Source organism: Amblyraja radiata, chromosome 15 (genome assembly GCF_010909765.2).
Source record: "Amblyraja radiata isolate CabotCenter1 chromosome 15, sAmbRad1.1.pri, whole genome shotgun sequence".
Taxonomy (NCBI): Eukaryota; Metazoa; Chordata; class Chondrichthyes; order Rajiformes; family Rajidae; genus Amblyraja; species Amblyraja radiata.
The window spans coordinates 13,574,056-13,594,000 of NC_045970.1; the positions used below are offsets into that span (position 1 = coordinate 13,574,056).

General features: G+C 42.0%; 1 protein-coding gene across 3 annotated transcripts in view; it reads left to right on the top strand.

Moving 5' to 3' along the window:
* stk32c (serine/threonine kinase 32C) overlaps positions 1–19,945 on the top strand; it is a 286,597-nt gene that overhangs the window by 109,510 nt on the left and 157,142 nt on the right. For all 3 annotated transcript variants that reach the window (XM_033033645.1, XM_033033646.1, XM_033033647.1), the window contains exon 2: positions 2,514–2,569. In XM_033033645.1, the coding sequence (XP_032889536.1) occupies positions 2,514–2,569 (56 nt within the window). The remainder of the gene's footprint in view (positions 1–2,513; positions 2,570–19,945) is intronic.

Below are 19,945 nucleotides of genomic sequence, written 5' to 3' on the forward strand. Positions count from 1 at the left end.
ATCAGTGAAGGATTAAAGAACCATGGAAAGGCCTTTGTCTTGATTGACTTCATATTCGCATTCGCACTTCACATTTTTCAGTGCAACTCTAAATGCCAGTGCATGGATTTTAATTGTGCTGTTTGGTTGCAAGACCAAGAAATAATATGTTAATGGAATAGTGTTAGTACAATGTTGCTTGCAAGCGTAAAAATCTTTGCACCACCACCAACCCCGTGTTTGTAAAATCCAGCACAAAATTTAAGAAAATAAGTTGTTTTTCCATGCAATAATATTTTAATAATTAAAACTGATGTGTCGGTGCCACAGGCAATTAGGAAAGCAAATGTTATATTGACCTTTTTGCTGGAGGATTTGGGTATACAAGTGTAGATGTCTTGCTTCAATTACACAGGGTGTTGGCGAGACCAGATCTGGTTTATTGTATATGTTTTTGGTTTCCTTACCTAAAACATACGTATACTTGCTGCAGACGGAGTACAGCAGATATTCACCAGACTGTATCCTAAGTTGGCTGCTCTGTCAGGGGAGAGTAAGTAGACCCAGCCTCTGTTTTCTGGAATGTAGGGGAAAATAGGTAGCTTAATTGAAATGTACAAAATCCATGGAGAATTAAACAGAGTATGTGCGAGGTGGATACCTCCCACTGCCATGAGGTTCAGTATTAAGCTTCTTCTTGTCAAAACAAGGAATGGGCAATCTGGGTTGAAATGAGAGGAAACTTTTCCATTCCTAGAATGGCAAATCTTTGGAATTCACCACTGGAGATTTTAAAAGTGATTGTTAGTCAGTGATTGTTTGTGAGGTTTCTGATATTCAAGGAACCCAGGAATATGGAGATCCTGGTAGAAAGCTGGCCCTCTGCCAGGCAGGACTTCTGATAAGGGTCTAATCCAATCAAAGCAGCTGATGAATTCAAATTCAATTGATTATGTGGCTGTGGTATGAATTGGATCAGTATCGGTAATGTTGATCATGAAGCTGCCACATGATTGTGAAAGCATTTCAAATTCACTAATAACCTTTCAGGGAATGAAATCTGCCATCCATACGTGGTTCGGCCTGCATATGTCTCAAAGCTCACACTAAATTAGTTTAGCTTAACTGCCTTCTGAAATGGCCTAACAATCTACTCAGTTCAAAATAAATCAGGACAAGCAATAAATGTTAGCAAGGCTACTGTTGAGTGCATCTATTGGGTGAATTAAAAACATATATAATTTATAGGTATGTCGCATGACTAACTCCACAATTTTAATTCCCATTCCACAATGGTGGAATGTATAGGAAAGAACTGCAGATGCTGTTTTACGGTGATTCGGTGATTATTTCCAATATGTTGGAAACTGACTTAGTTGCAATGATATTTAGATCATTCAGTAACTTATTCCTTTGTGTTTCTGCTGTTCACTGTTTCCAGAAACTCGTTGATCCATTTGTCATAAGTAGGAAAGTAAGAGCATGAACTTACCAAAGCAATATCTGATTGCCTCACCCACAGTGTTCCAATATGCTTGTCAAATAAATGGATGGTCCCATTTAAAGTATACTATGTTTTAAACCAAAATATTTTTTTCCTAGTAGTTGTGAATATTGCATTTTCATAACACTGTGCAGCATAGCACAAATAGGCTATTACATTTTACATTATATCTAAATTACTGTGTCCATTTAGCAGTCTTGTTCATAGAGAAAGTTGTTATATTCCTCAATCAACATTTTATACATTACATTTTTTTATTGACTTTAGCCGACTGCATGGTTAGAATAGTTTTATGGTAATCCAGTTGTCAACCATGGCCACATCTGACATTTTAATCAGTCTGAAGTGCAAGAACAAAACAGGAACCCGCAGAACAATTCTGAACAGAATGTACGTTATTCAAAAGACCAAGGCGATTCCTTTTCTGATCATATAAATTCTACTTTACTTTAATCCGTTGTATGCCTCAATGTGTCTCAAATGTTTGTTAAAATTGTAAATCTATTATTGTACTGCAAGAGTATTATTGTGTCTCTGAAATCCCTAGAATTGATTCGCTTCATGAAAACATCATCTTAGTCTTATATTTCCTGTGGTTATCATCTAATTATTTTATTTAATACATGATGCCAGAAAACACAGTGCACATGTTCAGGAAATGTGAAATGAGGTGGTTAAAGAAACTAATACCATCAATCTATCTGTTACAGTAAAGCCTAATTCTGCCGGAAACTGAGTGCCTTACTGGCACACTTTCAATCTGTGTATAAAAAGGTCTTGGAATATTCCTACTACAGCTGAAAAATAGTCAGAGTTAATGCAACTGCAAATATATAAATAATAATAATGGAGTTATTAACTCTTCCAGTACCACTGTCAAATTTAACTGGTGATGTAAGGTCTCCAGTGTTTTAAGAGATAGATCTACTTCAGAGAAATGTGGAATTACTTTATATTCTGGCATGAGAATAGTGTTACAACTGTGATTACAAAAACATTCAAATATTTTTTTTTTTTTTTTTTTTTGCAGTGAATTTCGACCACTTTCAAATACTACGTGCAATTGGGAAAGGAAGCTTTGGCAAGGTATTTATGCAAGCTTTGTTTGTTTAATAATATGCAAGTTATAGTTTTGACCAACAATTTCCGCTTGTAAGATTGGTTATGTTGATTGTGACCATTCTTTAGATTTGAATGTACTGAATGTCACATGTAGTAAAACTAGTGGACAGCAGAGTAATCTCCTGATATAAGTGATGATTTCGAGTGGTGATGATTATTTTGTCAAAGTAGCTGGTGCATAATCTTTCAAATGTGATTTGTTAGCATCTTCTGAGGTTTAAATGACAAATCCATATTCAGAACTGTTTTAGCTTTTACAGACTGTAGGGAACATACATTGGCGAGAAAGGTAATGGACATTTAGAATGTAATTTATTTTGCTTATAATTGTTGATGAAAAGTATGGTTCCTACATGGTACTGCAATGTTTCTTTAATCAGGTTGGAGAGTATAAATACTCATGACCGCTTCATTAGTTAGTCACATTTAAGAATAAACTAAATCCTCGTTCTCAGGGATAAAAGCATGGACGCGGTAGGTAACAGTAAAAGTGGATTCCTCTGAGACCTTCTTCATTGTACTTAGCACACCTTCCCCACCCCACCCCACACCAAATGTAAATGTACACTGTAATGTTCTAAAGCATTGATGTTCATAAGTAGACATAGTAAAATGCGGTGTTTACATTTTTTCAAATACCTAACATAAAATTATATTAGTTGACTTCCTACTTCCATCACAACATATGAGCAGTGATACATTTTGAAGTCAAAAGGTGCAGCTGTGTGAACAAGGGGTACTCTATATTAGAACCGTGCACAGCAGGGAGTCACTGGACATAAGTGGTATGGAATATGGAGTTTACCATATTTATGCATGCAGTGACTGATACTCAATGTGTATATGTGTATAATAATATTTGTTGTAAATAATTTGAGATGGGGTCTGGGGCCAATCGTGTAAATATGCAGATGGCCTTCTCCATTGTATAGGAGTCAAGAAATATTTAAGATCCCGCCCATCTCCACACATAGACAACCACATTGATCCTTAAGGGGCCTCATTCTCTCCCCTTACCCCTTTGTTCTTAATATACTTACAGAATCCCGTGGGATTCCCCTGTACCTTACTTGCTAAAGTTACAGTATCTCATCTTCCCTTTTGCCCTCCTGATTTCCCTCAAGTGAACTCTTAACATTTCTTATACTCCACAAGGTTGTCACTTGATCGCAGCGGTCTTTATCTGACATCTGCCTCCAATTTCCTGACTCGAGCCTCAGTATTCCTTGTCAACTAGCATTCCGTAATCCTGCCAGCCTTGCCCTTCACAAAATTATGCAAAGCATATAATGGAAAGGTGCATTGAAACTAAAACAGTTTTCAGTGTGCCTTCTGTTTGGTAATGTATAATTTTTACATTCATTTAATATTGCAGCCCAGAAATTCAATTGTGGATATTTAATGTGTTGCGATTAAATTAAGATGCAAAATCAATGCATAGATTGATAGTGCGATAGCAACTTTAGATCACAAGCTTCTCCACTATAATGTGCCTGTTCTCAATGGATGTAGGGCATGAAATAGTAATGCCAATTGTCACAGAAACCAAATTTGTTATCGATGGCTGCAGCATTGGTCGACTAAACAACCTGGGCTGTGAATTGGGAAGAAAGCCTGTTCAAGTATTCAAACAAAAGGGCAGAGCATGGTTAGATCATTAGTGTGATGCATTGGTGGTCAAGGTAGCTGAGCAGTATTCAGAAGACACTTAACGTTGGCCATGAGCACTCTGATCTTCCTGGGTGATCTCACACTCAGCATTGTGTAGGAAGCAACTGCAGATGCTACTTTAAACCAAAGATAAACACAAAAAGCTGGAGTAACTCAGCGATTCAGACAGCATCTAAGGGAAAAGGGATAGGTGACATTTTGGGTTGAGACCTTTCTTCAGACTGAAGAATTGTCAGCTATTCCTTTTTCCTTAGATGCTGTCTGACCTGTAGATTTACTCCAGTTTTTTTCTGTCTATCTTCACACTCAGCATTGTTCTCCTATGTCCACCTTCAGGTTCCACACAACAGTCTCTCTAAGTTGCCCCACTATATTCAGCTGCAACACAACATTGTGCAAGTTATAGGTGATTAAAGCATGTAGTTGTGCAAAAGACCCATGTACTGTACTGCTCGTCTGCATGAAAAGCCCCAGGGGACTGGATTAAACTGCATTGGGATCTCCCATGCAAAACCATCTCTGCAACAACCTTTAATCAGGTTGAATTACTGTTCAATGTGCTACCAGCAGATGTGCGTGGAATACATTGATGCACTAGATTTTGTAGCAGGCTTATCACATAAAACAGAAAACCATAAGCTTTAACAGTTCGGTGAGTTGTGAAAATCCTGCTTGCTTTTGGAATATTTAATAGTGCCTCTTCTCTTGGCTTTCTCTGTCAGCTGCTGGTACTTTAGTTATCTGGAAAGGCAGTTCATGGCTCTAATGGAGAATAACATGCTAAAGTTAATATGCCCTGTCACTGTTTAGCCGTGAGCGACTGTCTCTTTTGAAAATGTCTCCAAGCGGAATTAATAAGAACATGAGAAACTGGAACAGAAGTGTGCCATACAGTCCCTTGAGCATGCTCTGCCATTTAGTAAGTTCAAAGCTGTTTGGTTTTGGCTCCAATTCCTCTTTGAGCATAACCTGGCCCCAATATTGTGTCTCTATGCTTATGTCTTCAACATTAAGTCAATAATTGGCCGATATGGCAGTTTAATGTAGTCTGCAGTTGTTAGTTTACAAAAAAAGAAACGATATGCTGGAGTTACTCAGTGGATCTGGCAGCATCTCGGGAAGGGTCCCGATCTGAAGCTTCACCTTTGATGGTTTAATGGCCACAAACAGTTAAATATTTGTGTCGGTGCTTTGATGCGAAAGAGCCTCCTCTAGACTGGCAGAGTTTAAGAACAATAACTTTACAATAGCCCACCAATTCTGAGAAACATTTACCCGACTACTTCATAGTTGATAGTAAGAATAAATGCTTCATGCCTAAAAATCTTGCCTAAAAACCTGATGAGTTCTGGAATTTTATTTACAGAATATATCAGAATCTGTTTACCTTTTGAGGTGGATGTATTGTAGAACATAATAGCATGAAAACCATGCTTAAAATAAAACAGGGAGGATGGGTGGAGATGAGAATTTCTTTCTTTGCTTTAAGTTGGTAGAAAGGATGATGGAGATGGATTCAATGGTAACTTGCAACAGGGAATTAACAATATGCTTGGAAAGGAAACATTTCAGTGTGTGGGGTATGAACAGCGTTTTCAAAGTTGTGGCATCATCAGTCAAGCTGTTTTTTGTATGATCACCGCATATTTAATTTCTGTACATTTGGTGAATTTTGCCATTTTACAGAGGCCATGATGACAATGCACAATGTAGTTATAAATACAATTTTTTGTTTTGTTCCTGTGCTTCAATTTGCTAGGAATATGCAGCATCCCAGGAGCTGGTAAGATTGTAACATAAACACTACTCAAAACCTACTTAAGGTCCCTTAAGATTGAATATCTTCTCGGGCCTTCAGATTGTAAAATCAAGCAATTACATGGGGAATGTAGATGCAAAAAGCTGCAGATGCAGGTTTACAAAAAAGGGTACAAAGTGCTGGAGTAACTCAGCGGGTCAGGCAACATCTGTGGAGAATGTGGACCATTGGAACCCATTACATATGGAACCCTGCCTGCACTACAAAAAGTATCTCAGCCAGTCAACGTCCTTCAGACGGAACAAGGGTCTCAGCCTGAAACATCGCCTGTACATGTTCTCCACAGACGCTGCCTGACTTGTTGAGTTACTCCAGCACTTTGTATCCTTTTGTGCATTGACCAGCATCTGCAGATCTTTTCTTCTACAACTTCCTTCTGTTATTGGATGAAGTGTGAGGATGTTTGATTAGTACGGGTGACAGGGGTTACGGGGAGAAGGCAGGAGAATGGGGTTAAGAGGGAAAAATAGATCAACCACGATTGAATGGCGGAGTAGCCATGATTGATGGGCCGAATGGCCTAATTCTGCACCTATCATTTATGAACTTGTGTTCCTTAACCCTTCTCCAAAAATATTGTCATCCATGACTATGTAGAGCATCTGGATAATAAGGGGGGAACTGCTTTCGGTCGCCTCCTCCACGGAGAGGCGACTTTTTCCATGTCGCCTCCCTCGCGGCCTAACACCGAGGATTGGTGCGGCCTTTCCCGGAGTCGGGCCCGGTGCTTCAGCAGCGGGCGCAGCTTGGACTTCTCATCGCTTAGTGGGCAAGCCCTGGCCGGGGTCGCCGGAAGGGAGTGCTCCGATCACCGGCCAGTGGTTTATAACATCCTGAACCCGCGATTTGCGGAGCTTCTAGCCGCAGGCGCGGCATCCGGAGCCTGGAACCCCTCGCTGTGGATCGCTGGAGAAGAGCTCCGATCACCGGCCCGCAACCGATAACATCCTGAAGCCGCGGACTGCGGAGCTTCTAGCTGCGGGCGCGGCGTGGACTTAACATCCGGAGTGGGATCCCTCGCTGGGTGAAGAGCTACGACCGCCAGCCTGCGGCCTACAATATCCTGAAGCCGCGGTCTCGGAAGGCAAGCACCGATTCGGGACTTACTGTCCCGACGAGAGGGCCTGTACATATGGCAGGCCGCCCGCAGCCCATTTCACTGCACTTTATTGTGTATGTGATTAATAAAAACTGATTGATTGATTGATTGATTGATTGATTGATTGATTGATTGATTGATTGATTGATTGATTGATTGATTGATTGATTGATTGATTGATTGCCTTACCCAATCCTTCTGGTGTTTCTTAAAGTTTTCTTTAAAACATGTTTGAAGCTCAGCACAGGTACACCTGCTATTGAATTTGATGCCTGTCTCTCACGCTGGCCATGGCTCTAACTTCATTTAACATCCCAAACTCACTCCTCATCTCCAGTCCCACAATTTTTATCACCCAGCAGAAATGGGAAGAATTGTATGAATTGCAATCTAATCCGCTCTTGTCTTGAATGCATATTGCTATTTTTTTCATTGCTCCTGGGACAGTATTATTGAATGCGCTCCTGGTACGATTGTAGGAAAACTAAAAGCAAAAATCTTGCTTTGGCACAAAAGTTGCAGTGATAGATTAGTTAAAGCGTATCTATAGGCTAGCCAAATAATTGTCATAGTGTAGTACCGAAATTCAACATGGAGACAGGCCCAGTGGTCCACTGAAACCATGCTGGCTGGTATCTGCAGCTTCTTGTGTCTCTCTGAAAATATATCAGGCTGAATCACGTTAGGCCCAGCCTTTTGTCTCTCACAGCTGAGGCAACTGGACCATCCTACCAAAAACGTGAGAGGAGGACTGAGCTCCATCTACCTCATTGGACATCCTCGGACTATATTTGACCAGACTTTACTGGATTTTATCTTGCACTAAACATTATTCACATTATTCCCTTTATCATGTGTCCATGGGTGGCTTTGTTGTAATCATGTATGTCTTTCAACTGACTGGTTAGCACTCAACAAACGGAGTTTGTACGTTCTCCCCTTGACCGCGTAGGTTTTCTCCGAGATCTTCGCTTTCTTCCTACATTCCAAAGACGTACAGGTTTGTAGGTTTAATGGCTTGGTATAAATTGTAAATTGTTCCTAGTGTGTGTGTAGGATAGCATTAATGTGCGGGATCGCTGGTTGGTGCGGACTCGCTGGGCCGATGGGCCTGTTACTGCACTGTATCTCTAAACTAAAACTCAACTAATAGCTGTAGAGTGGAACTGCAGATGCTGGTTTAAACCACAGATAAAAACAAAATGCTGGAGTAATTCAGCGGGGACAGTCAGCATCTCTGGAGAGAAGGAATAGAAACATAGAAATTAGGTGCAGGAGTAGGCCATTCGGCCCTTCGAGCCTGCACCGCCATTCAATATGATCATGGCTGATCATCCAACTCAGTATCCCGTACCTGCCTTCTCTCCATACCCTCTGATCCCCTTAGCCACAAGGGCCACATCTAACTCCCTCTTAAATATAGCCAATGAACTGGCCTTGACTACCCTCTGTGGCAGAGAGTTCCAGAGAATGGCTGTTTCGGGTCGAGACCCTTATTCAGACTAAACTAAAAGCTTTTCACTGTACCTCAGAACACGTGACAATAAACTGAACTAAACTCATGGAATGTTTGTGGTCGTTACCTTTACCAACTGTGCTGCCCCAGCCCCTATAACCCTGGCTATGCAGCCTTGCAAGAGGTGGAGCATGCCACAAGCAGCAAGTGCTGTCAGCAGGCCTTTTCCATTGGTTTTAAATGTCTCTGAACTATTATTAATCATTTACGTTCTTTAAAATGATGCTAAATTAAAGAGATCGACACTATATGTGGAAAGGAACTGCCGATGCTGGTTTAAACCGAAGATAGACACAAAATGCTGGAGTAACTCAATGAGTCAGGCAGCATCTTTGGATAAAAGGAATGGGTGACATTTCGGGTTTAGACCCTTCTTCAGGCTGAAAGAGAGCTTTTGGGGAACAAAAATCCATGGCCTCAGTTAATCTTGTGACTGTTGAGATGTATATTCAGTCCCCCAGACTGGGCGTTGAGTCCAATGGCAGACTCGTTCTACACACATCCCTCAGGCATGTTCTGTGCTTTTGTGTTCCACTTTGTGGGCTCATAACTTAGCCAGTTAGCCAGTGCTCCTCTGTAGTTCGGCCTGCTTGCCATCTGCCTCAATAAGTAAAACCATAAGACCAATTAATAATCATTCCGATGAGTAATTTCATAAAGAAGAAAAACATGAAAGCTTTCAGCAAAATGAATTAACTGCTGAAAATTATCCCAGTATTATTTCCAGATACTGACACACATGTACTTTCTCTCTCAGGTTGCTTGAAGTTCAATAGTAGGCGTACATCAAAGTGCATTCTCTATAATGTTGATACCAAGTTTATTTTTTTCAAAGAATTCTAAAAATATGAAATAGTTCATGGGCGCAATGTTAAAATACATAGAATGATAGACAGGAAACTAAGGACAGAATAGAAAGCTAAAAATATTTTACTGGAAGGTGAACTGTATCTCACAGCAGAGGGGCAGCAGCTGCCTGGTTTCTTGTTTTGTTTATATTCAAATCTAATTATAATTTTCCAAGCATTACAAAGGGAAGTAGCATTCTTTGCATACCCTGGACATGTACAAATTATTAAAATGTGGTTACTTTGAAGAGATGATAATTCTTGGGAGGTTCTTCAATTGTTAAAGAGATCTAGAAACAGAAGATTAGGTGATCACCTTTACTTTAATAATATGGCAGCTTCGAAGGTGGAATGTTCATAGAGTCATAGTCATACAATGTGGAAACACTGCCCACATCGGCCAACATGTCCCAGCTACTTTAGTCCCACCTGCCCACATTTGGTCCATATCCCTCCAAACCTGTCCTATCCATGTACTTGTCTAACAGTTTCTTTGAAATGTTGGGATAATCCCAGCCTCAACTACATCCTCTGGCAGCATGTTCTATATACCCACCACCCTTTGTGTGAAAAGGCACCCTTCAGATTCCTGTTAAATCATTTTCCCTTCATCTTAAACCAATGTCCTCTGGTCTTCGATTCACCTACTCTGGGCAAGAGACTCTGTGCATTTACATGATCTATTCCTCTCATGATTGTATACACCTCTGTAAGATCATCCCTCATCCTCCTGTGCTCCAAGGAATAGAGTTACAGCCTGCTCAACCTCTCTCTATAGGAGACTACGAAATAGAATGCCATTCAAAATTCTGTATCTGTGATTGATTTGTATTGTATTTTTGTGAAATGTATGTATATTTCATTATTGAAATGGGAAGTAATTGAATTTCTTGAGTTTCTCATTAAGATTGTATTTTGCAAACATTTTACCTTATTTTTAAAAAATGGAATGGAAAATAAGAATCATGGACTTGTAAATTAGTTGTGGGTTACAGGAGACTAGCTGAACTTATCTCATGAACATTAGCATGAGGCGAGCTTTTAGTTTTGGATTTCTGAAAACTACTTTTTATTTTGCATCTTTTAACTTCGGTTCCTGGAAACAATATTTTTACCTGCTCCCATTAAATATCTATAAAGTTAAGAGATGCGGCCATTATCAAGATGGTTCCAAATAGTCCCATGAGTATGGAGAGCTTTCCTGAATATCCACATTGATTGTTGTTTGTGACATGAGACAGATGGTGGCTGTAGGTATGACGAAGTTACGAAGAAAGTTACTAAGAAAGACCTCGCTAAATAAAACTCTCAGGACTGCCAATAAAGTATTGAACAGGGTCTATCACCTTGGGCCACCTAAATTCAGAAAACACTGAGGCGAACACCAACAAAGTGTGTGGATTTGTTTGGCTACAAAAATGCACCAACTTCTACATTACAAGTCCTGTTAGGGTCCATCCATCCCAGGTCCCTGACAGTCCATTCAGGTGAGGCAGAGGTTCACTTGCATCTCCTCCAACCTCATCTACTGTATCCGCTGTTCTTGGTGTGTGCTCCTATGTATTGGCGAGACTGCAGATTCGGCAATTGTTTCGCTGAACACTAAAGGGCCTGTCCCACTGTACGAGGTAATTCAAGAGTTCTCCCGAGTTTCCCCTGATTCGAACTTGGAGAATTACGGTAATGGCCGTTCGTAGGTACTCAGGGCTCTCGTGGACATTTTTCACAGTGCTGAAAAAACTTCACGAGCTTACGGCATTTCCCGAATACCTGCCATTAGCGTTACGAGCTGCTAATTGACGTCCCTAGCTCCGACGTACCCGCTACGTACATTACCACGAGTTTGATTTTTTTTAAACTCCGAAAGCTCTTGGGTAAACTCGTATAGTGGGACAGGCCCTTTAGTTGGCTTTGACCAACGCAGTTTTCCATCATTTTAAGTCCCCTTCCCATTCCTATACTGACTGTCCTGGGTCTCCCCTACTGTCCGAGTGAGGCCACATGTAAGTTGGAGGAACAGCAACTCATATTTTGTTTGTGAAGCTTACAATCCAGTGGTATTAACGTTCTTTCCCCCTTTCCCTCCCTCCCTCCCTCCCTCCCTCCCTCCCTCCCTCCCTCCCTCCCTCCCTCCCTCCCTCCCTCCCTGCCTCCCTCCCTCACCCTAGTAGTCCTACTAGTTCCACTGTCCGCATCCTTGTATCCCGACATTATCACCTCTTCCCTAGCCAACAATGGGCCATTATGGGCTCCACCCTTCCTGGGTCATCCGTTCCCCCCCCCCCCCCTGCTTTGTTCACCTTTTCTTACCTCCAGTTCCCTCCTCTCTACTTTCAGCCTGAAGAAGGGTCCCGACCCAAAACGTCACCCATCCTTTTCCTCCACAGATGCTGCCTGACCCGCTGAGTTGCTCCAGCACTTTGTGTCTATCTTTTGTATGTTGCTCAGTCATGCGGATCTGTTTGGGAATATTGGAGGCAAAGTGGTATTTGGAAGCTTCAAAGGACAGAGAGAGAATGAAAGCAGAAGGCATCACAGCTACCAGAGCCATGGCACCAGAGTCCTGGGTTCAATTCTACCCTGTCTGTGTGGAGTTTGGACAAACTGAATGTGACACTTGGATTTCCTCCAAGTGGTCCAGTGAGCCATGGACATGACGGTTAATGGGTTAATTTGTTTGTGGATGAGTGGTAAAATCCAGAGGGAGTTAATGATAGCATGGGGAGAATAAAAAAGAGGGATTCATGTCGATTAGTCTAAACTGGAATACCTCTATTCGTGCTGTATCTTTCTGACTGATTTTATGAGAATTGTTAGATGCAGAATATTACAGTTCATTTTGAAGCTGGAATTATTCAGCAGGTTAGGCAGCTCATGTAGAGAGAGAGAGAGAGAGACAGGATCACACTTCAAAATCACTTTAACAGTCCTTCAGTCTACCAGTAGCCCAAGAGAATTGAAAAATATTGGTCAGAACTAGTTTCTATGTGCTTCTCTTAATCCATGGGATTTGTCCATTTTGAAAGATATCATTCATATTCTACATTACTTCCCTTTAATTCCTCCTTTGTTGGAGAAAAACGTTGGAAAAGTATTGTTAAGAATGAAATCCTTTGTCTTCGACTTTACACATTTTGGTCTCTGTTTCAGTAATTTTTAGCGAGAGATAAGTATTGGCTAGGACATTGGGGAAATCTCCTTCTATTGGGAATAGTACCATGGGATCTGTCCAATCTTCTGATTCCACATACAGCTTGGTTTGCTACATTTATTCTGAAAGGTGGTATCTGTGATTGTTCTTCATTACAGCCTAGATTTGAATGTGCTCAGGGCTATGAAGCAGGAATTGAACCTACATTGTTGTGAGTTGCACCAAATGAGGAACAAATGACTTGAATTCATGTTGCCCACCATACAATTTTAGCATAGCTAATTACAAATTTTAGAATGCCCTTATTCCAAGTATTGCTTATTTAAAATATACATTTATTTTCTTGCTTGCCACATCTTGCAGACCAGAAAGGAAAAGTGACATTTTGTGAAAGTTGAATGACCTTCATTTTGTGGAGTACTGCATCATAATGGCAGGTTGAAAACCAAGAAATGAACAATTTACTGCAGTGCTCATGTGGGCTCAGCTGCAAAGTCCCAATAATAACACACGTTGGCCTACTTGCATCTAAAGTGACGAGTGGCTTGACTTGCTTACCTGAAATGTTCTGTAAAAGAGTTGCATTAACGACCCTACATAATAAGTGGACATTTTATGCATGTTCAAATAGAAATATCACCAAATTTCAATTAATTTCTTATTGAATACTGATGCAATAAAACATTTGGATTTTATTTTAAAGAGCAGATTTGTTAATTTGTAGAATTGAACCTCCCTTTCACCTCTCCTCCAGACAATCGCTTTCATTATGCCTGAAGAGGACAGATTCTTCTTGTTTTTTAAGGTGTTACTAGACTAAGTGCTGACCCGTTGGTGCCTCCCCTCCCCCCCCCCCCCCCCCCCGTTGGGTCTGCTCGCTCCCCATGCAATATTCTGCCACTCACCCGTTCCCCCAACGCAATATTCCACCACTCATGCATAGCCCTCAACTACGCAGGCACTGCTCATTTCCCCTCATGCCTCATCCCTCCCTTCCCCCTCCTCTTCACCTTCCTCTACTTTCCCCTCTCCTCCTCACTTCCCCCAATCCCTCCCTCACCTCTCCCTCCTCACCTCCCTCCTCTCTCCCTCCCTCCTCGCGCCATCCCTCCTCACTCCCGCCCTCCTCACTCCCTCCCTCCTCCCTTCCTCCCTCCTCGCTCCCTCCCTCCTCTCTCCCTCCCTCCCTCCCTCCCTCCTCACTCTCTCCTCCCTACCCCCTCCTATCCCTCTATCCCCCACTACTCACCTCCCCCTATCACCCCCCACTATCCCTCCTCACTTCCCCCACTCACCCCTCCTCTCCCTCTATTCCCTCACCTCCCCCACTCTCCCTCCTCACCACCCCACTTTCCCCACTCTCCCTCCCTACCCCTTCTCTCTCTCAATCCCCCCACTCCCTCCTCATCTCCCCAGGATCTTTTCACTCTCCTCCTCCCCTCGCCCAATCCCTCCCTCTCCTTTCCCCTACCCTCAGAGGGTGGGTGGGGGAGAGGGGTGAGTGAGGGAGAGAGGGACGGGACCAGGGCCTCCACTGAAACCCCCCCCCCCCTCCAAGGCCCCCTGCCGGTGGTGCGGGGGACAGTAGAAAAGTTACTGTGAGGAGGGGAGGGTAAGTGATGCGTTTTTAGGATTTTTAAACTTTAATAACTTTTAAAATATACCATCGATCGGAACAAAACTTGTTGCACTTGCAGCACAGGAGAATGGTGAGTAAGGTGCCGAAAAATCGTAGTGCTATCATGTACCATTTTTGCGCAAATTGAAAAGCCACGCAAACTGGAAGAGCACAAGATTAGAGTTTTACTCGTGTATATAGAATATGAAAGATATATAGATATAGATGTAGATATAGAAGATAGAAGATTTAGATAGATTGCTATTTGAGTCCAGAATTGAGCTTTCATTGTCGAGTTAAACTTGGTGTGATGCCGCTGGTATTTTTTGCATTAGTTTGTTACTATGGAACATTCACAGTGCACAATAAAAAAATACCTGATCTACCACAGTATTCAACTCTTTTAATTATATTTGCTAAGGTTAGTGGATAAGCAATGGATTTGTCACACACAGCTCTTAAAACTAAAACAAATTGTTCTGAACCAGATGCATACTAAAATCTTTCTGAGAGATCCTTGGACAAACACATTAACACCATTTATTTTGGTCTTTTTAGTACGTGTCATGAAATTATTGAAGATTTGGTTCAATCTATTGATTGATCAGTTTTGAATCATCTCTCTTTCAGTTCTTAAAATACGTCCTTTGATCTTTAATATAGCCACTTTACGATACATAATCGTGTAGATAAAAGGTTTAGATGCATTGCAGTTGTTTTGTATTGTACTAAATATGACTATTCAAACGGTTTCAGCGCAATTTATTTTCTTAGTCCATTAAGTTACATTATACTACCGTGCTAGATCACATGGTTCGTCAAGGACAAAACTCAGTGTAGAAAATAAAATGCTACAGGTTTGCAGCCTGACCCAGTTTCACAGGCTGCCTGAGGGGCGGATGTGATGGGTTGGCTTTAATGCTTTAGTCCTCCTGTTGTTCTGAAAGAATATGATTACAAGGTAGGTCAGTTGTGTGCTAAATAAAAATGAAATGTTTTGTGAGTTACCACAAAATAGCATTTAAAAAAAATTGTTCTGACCCAGCTTATATGTGTGTCGTTAGATGTATCTGATTCACTAAGTTTCACTTTGTATTACTAATATCTTCCCAATTTTTCATAACTTTTTCTACCTGAATTATCTCTGCCCAGTACTAAACAAAAAGAAAAGATTTTGTTGGGGTTTCATGCATTTCATTTTGTTTTGGAGGGGAATCTATACTTTTTAATGCAATTATTTCCCCAGTCTTCTTATTGATATTTTTCTTTATGACATTTTCTCTTCTTTTCTTGGTGGATTTGGAAAGTATGGCAGGGACAGAGTCACAGAAGGCCAAATGTTACATTTGGACTGGACATTGTGGAACACAATTGTGACCCACCACTTATCCCGCTTAGTCCCAATTGCTGCCGATGACAACGGACTGCTTCCTAAGTTCTTATTGTATATTGTGATGCCCCTGGAGCACCCTTGGCCCACTGGATATGGAGGACCACTTTTTCTTGACCACCATTTTCAATAAGATATTCAGTAACATCTGAATACCTGGATGTCTACTCCCGATCCTCATCTGGCACAAATTGCTGGAGAAACTCACTGGGTCAGGCAGCATCTGGGGAGGGAATGGACAGATTATGTTTTGAGTCAAGGTCAGACTGAAAGGGTAGGGAGAATAAAGCTGGAATAGAGAAGTAGGTAGATCCCAGTTTCCCCCCCTCTCTTTACCTGATATCTCCCCGCTATCCCATCGGTCTGAAGAAGGGTCCCAACCTGAAACCTCATCTATCCATTCACAGCACAGTTGCTGTCTGACCCACTGAGTTCCTCCAGCACTTTGATATCAGTTCAAGGTTCCAGCATCTGCAGTTGCTTGTGTTTCCCTGATCCTGCTCTGTAAGGCGTCCCCACAGGTGGACCTCCAGAAGTGATTATAACCCCCCCCATTAAGGAGTAGATTTGTAGCTTCAATAGTCATCATCTGAAGATAGTCACAATCAAAATGCCCCCCCCCCTGTAATGTGTTCTAATGTGCTCAACAGCAAGGGGCGTGCTGGCTGGATGCTATGTGCATTATAATGATGTGTGTTCATTATACTGTCGGTGAAACAGCATGTGATGAACTTGGTATGAGGATTTCACAATTTCAGTGAATTTTTCTAATCTGATACATTTTTCCTTTTGTGCAATGATCACGATTTTTTGACCCGTTATAGACAATTTCTCGTGATGTTTATTTTTTGTTTCACTTTTTGTGTATTTAAGTCCATATTTACTTTCCTCCCACGGGCCAATGTTAACCTAATTAAAGAGCTGCAGAAAATGAGTTCCACATTATAATACAGTTGTGGTGAAAGTAATGTTGCTTAATCTCTTTTGCATTTGTATTTAAATGGAACATTAATTCTGATTAGATTTACTTTGGTACAAAATGAGAACGGTTTGTCAATACCATTGAGTGTATTTCTTATTCAAGTGCTAATTGACGTAAAAGTATCAATGTGTTTTACATACTTCTGTTAATGCCTTTAACAAAAATAACTTTGCTATTCATTGCTTCAGTTATATTTGACAAATACAGTAATGATCCAATTTACAACCATAACCTGTCAGAAATGTAATGGGTCAACCAAATGAATACGAGTAAACACAAAGCACAAATTATCAGCAGTTATTTTTGTCTTCAGTTTACTGAAGCAATCTCAAGCATATTCATTCTCTCTTGTGGCGATTTTCTATCTTACGTCTTTTTTTGTTGCATTGTCACTTTTTAAAACTGAACTCAGTGTTTTGATTAAAATTACGAGTTCTAGGTAATGCACTCAAAGTCTAAAATGCAAATACATTTTAATTTTGTCACTGGATTAACCTTTGCCATTCACTTCATGAGCTCCAATTCTAATTAACTTCAATTGGCTGGGGGATACAATAAAGTTAATTGTTAACTAGATTATAATGGGAATAGCGGTGGGAGGATGAACAAAATTATTCATCGAAAGCAGCAGCTTGTACTGTTTACATAGGAATATTTCTCATGGTTGTTTGCAGGCACATTTAAATAGTAATAGCCCTGTCCCACGGTACGAGTTCATTCCAAGAGCACTCCCGAGTTTAAAAAAAATCAAACTCGTGGTAAGCACGGAGATTGAACGTAGCGGGTACGTCGGAGCTCGGGGACGTCTCTTAGCGCTAATGGCAAGTACTCGGGAAGACTCGCTAACGGCAGGCAAGCACGGGAAGACTCGTGAAGATTTTTCAACATGATGAAAAATGTGCACGAGAGCCCCAAGTACCGACGAGTGGCCATTACCGTAAATCTCCGAGTTCGAATCAGGGCAAACTCAGGAGAACTCTTGGAATGAACTCATACATTGGGACAGGGGTAAATTAGAGAAAATGAGATGAGGAAAGGTGACCACCAGTTGATCAAGGAGGTGGTGGGTGTGTGTGGGGATTGGGGGGGGGGGTTATGATTAAGTGGAAGTTGCAGAGATTGTTGAAGTTAGGAAAAGTGTGGTTTCACATAATGAAATGGCCAAGAATGGAGGTGAAATGCAGGCAAAGGCAGGGAGATTCTGCATTGACCTGGAAATTATGGCTCTGCACTTTATAATTAAATTACAACTTATCATCAAACAGTTCAGTTTTTAATTGTCTCATGTACTGAGGCACAGCGAAAAGCTTTTGTTGGCATGCTATCCAGTCAGCAGTGTAACGGTCAAACAGTCAAACAACATGGGCATTGGCAAAATGTTGAAAGACGTTGGAGAGATCTTCTTATTGCATTTGAGGCAGCAGAGTTACGTGACGCCCCCCAGGCGTTGTAGCCAGTTCAATGTGCTGTTGTCGAGGGCCGTGAGGTCTACCGCTCCACCTGGGGGGCGGAGAACAGTGCAGTCGAAAATGTCGTGCTGCGCTGTGGGTGAGGTACTCTCTGCGAAGCTTGGCGGGTGCGATACCTGTGAGCACGGGCAGAAGATCCGTCGAAGTAGGATGTAGGCAGGTGTCATTGAGGATAGCTTGTTAGTATGAACGCTGTGGCACCATGCTGGGGCGGCATACTCAGCGGCGATGTACACGAGTGCAAGAGCACTGGTTCGGAGAGTAGATGTCCTGGCCCCATGATCCAGCCAAGCAACGCAGGAGGTTGTTCCGCGTCAAGACTTTAGCACGGAGAGCTTCAAGATGTTGCTTGTAGGTCAGTTGCCGATCTAGTTTCACCCCGAGGTATGTAGGAAATGGGTTATAGGATAGGGGTGACCCATTGAGGGTGACGGTTAGCTGGCATTGAGCTTCCATGATGTTCAGTTGAAAGGCCGTTGTGGTGGTTTTTGCCACACTCAGGTTTAGCCTCCACATTTTAAGGTAGCCTGCGACAAGTATATCCGCCGAGAGCACATCCTCCACATTGGAGGATGGGCTACCGTTGGAGAGATTGAGCTGGATGTTGCCGAGCAATGAATATGACTATGGGCGATGACAAATTAACTGAGAAGGAGGTCGAAATAAATCTTTGAGGGGAACATGAGAGAATGCAGATGCTGGAATCTGGAGCAAAATAACAAGCTGCTGGAGGAACAGAACGAGTCGAGCAACATTGGGGGCTGGATTGTGGGGGGCAGTGAAGGAATTGTTGATACTCTGGGTTTAAGACCTACATCATGATTGAGAGTGGAGCGGATATTGGCGGTCCTAGCAGGAGGGGGGAGGGTAGAGTTGGCAGACAGAGGCAATGGGTGATCGGTGGGAGCAGAAGAGAAGGGGAAAGAAACACTTCACCTGATTCCATCTGCCTTTTTTTTTCCTCTTATCTGCTTTCATCTGTCACCCACCTGCCTCTCTCTCTTTCAACTCCACCCTCCTCATCCCCACCTGCGACCACCTGCCTTTCATCCTTCACCACTTCTTGTTCCACATGTTGCCTCTCCACTCTCAGTCCCAATGTGAGGTGTCAAGCTGAAACATTGACAATTCCTCCTCCACAACAGATGCTGTTCCACCAGCTGAGTTGCTCCAGTAGTTTGCTTTTTGCTCCAAACCTTTGAAGGAAAACACTGGTACATTGGAAGTAAGTCATCGCTAGAGACACTCTTGATATGATGTGAAACATAGAAACATAGAAAATAGGTGCAGGAGTAGGCCATTCGGCCCTTCCAGCCTGCACCGCCATTCAATCATTCAATCATGGCTGATCATCCAACTCAGTATCCCGTACCTGCCTTCTCTCCATACCCCCTGATCCCTTTAGCCACAAGGGCAACATCTAACTCCCTCTTAAATATAGCCAATGAACTGGCCTCAACTACCTTCTGTGGCAGAGAATTCCAGAGATTCACCACTATCTGTGTGAAAAATGTTTTCCTCATCTCGGTCCTAAAAGATTTCCCGCTTATCCTTAAACTGTGACCCCTTGTTCTGGACTTCCCCAATATCGGGAACAATCTTCCTACATCTAGCCTGTCCAACCCCTTAAGAGTTTTGTAAGTTTCTATAAGATCCCCCCTCAATCTTCTAAATTCTCGCGAGTACAAGCCGAGTCTATCAAGTCTTTCTTCATATGAAAGTCCTGACATCCCAGGAATCAGTCTGGTGAACCTTCTCTGTACTCCCTCCATGGCAA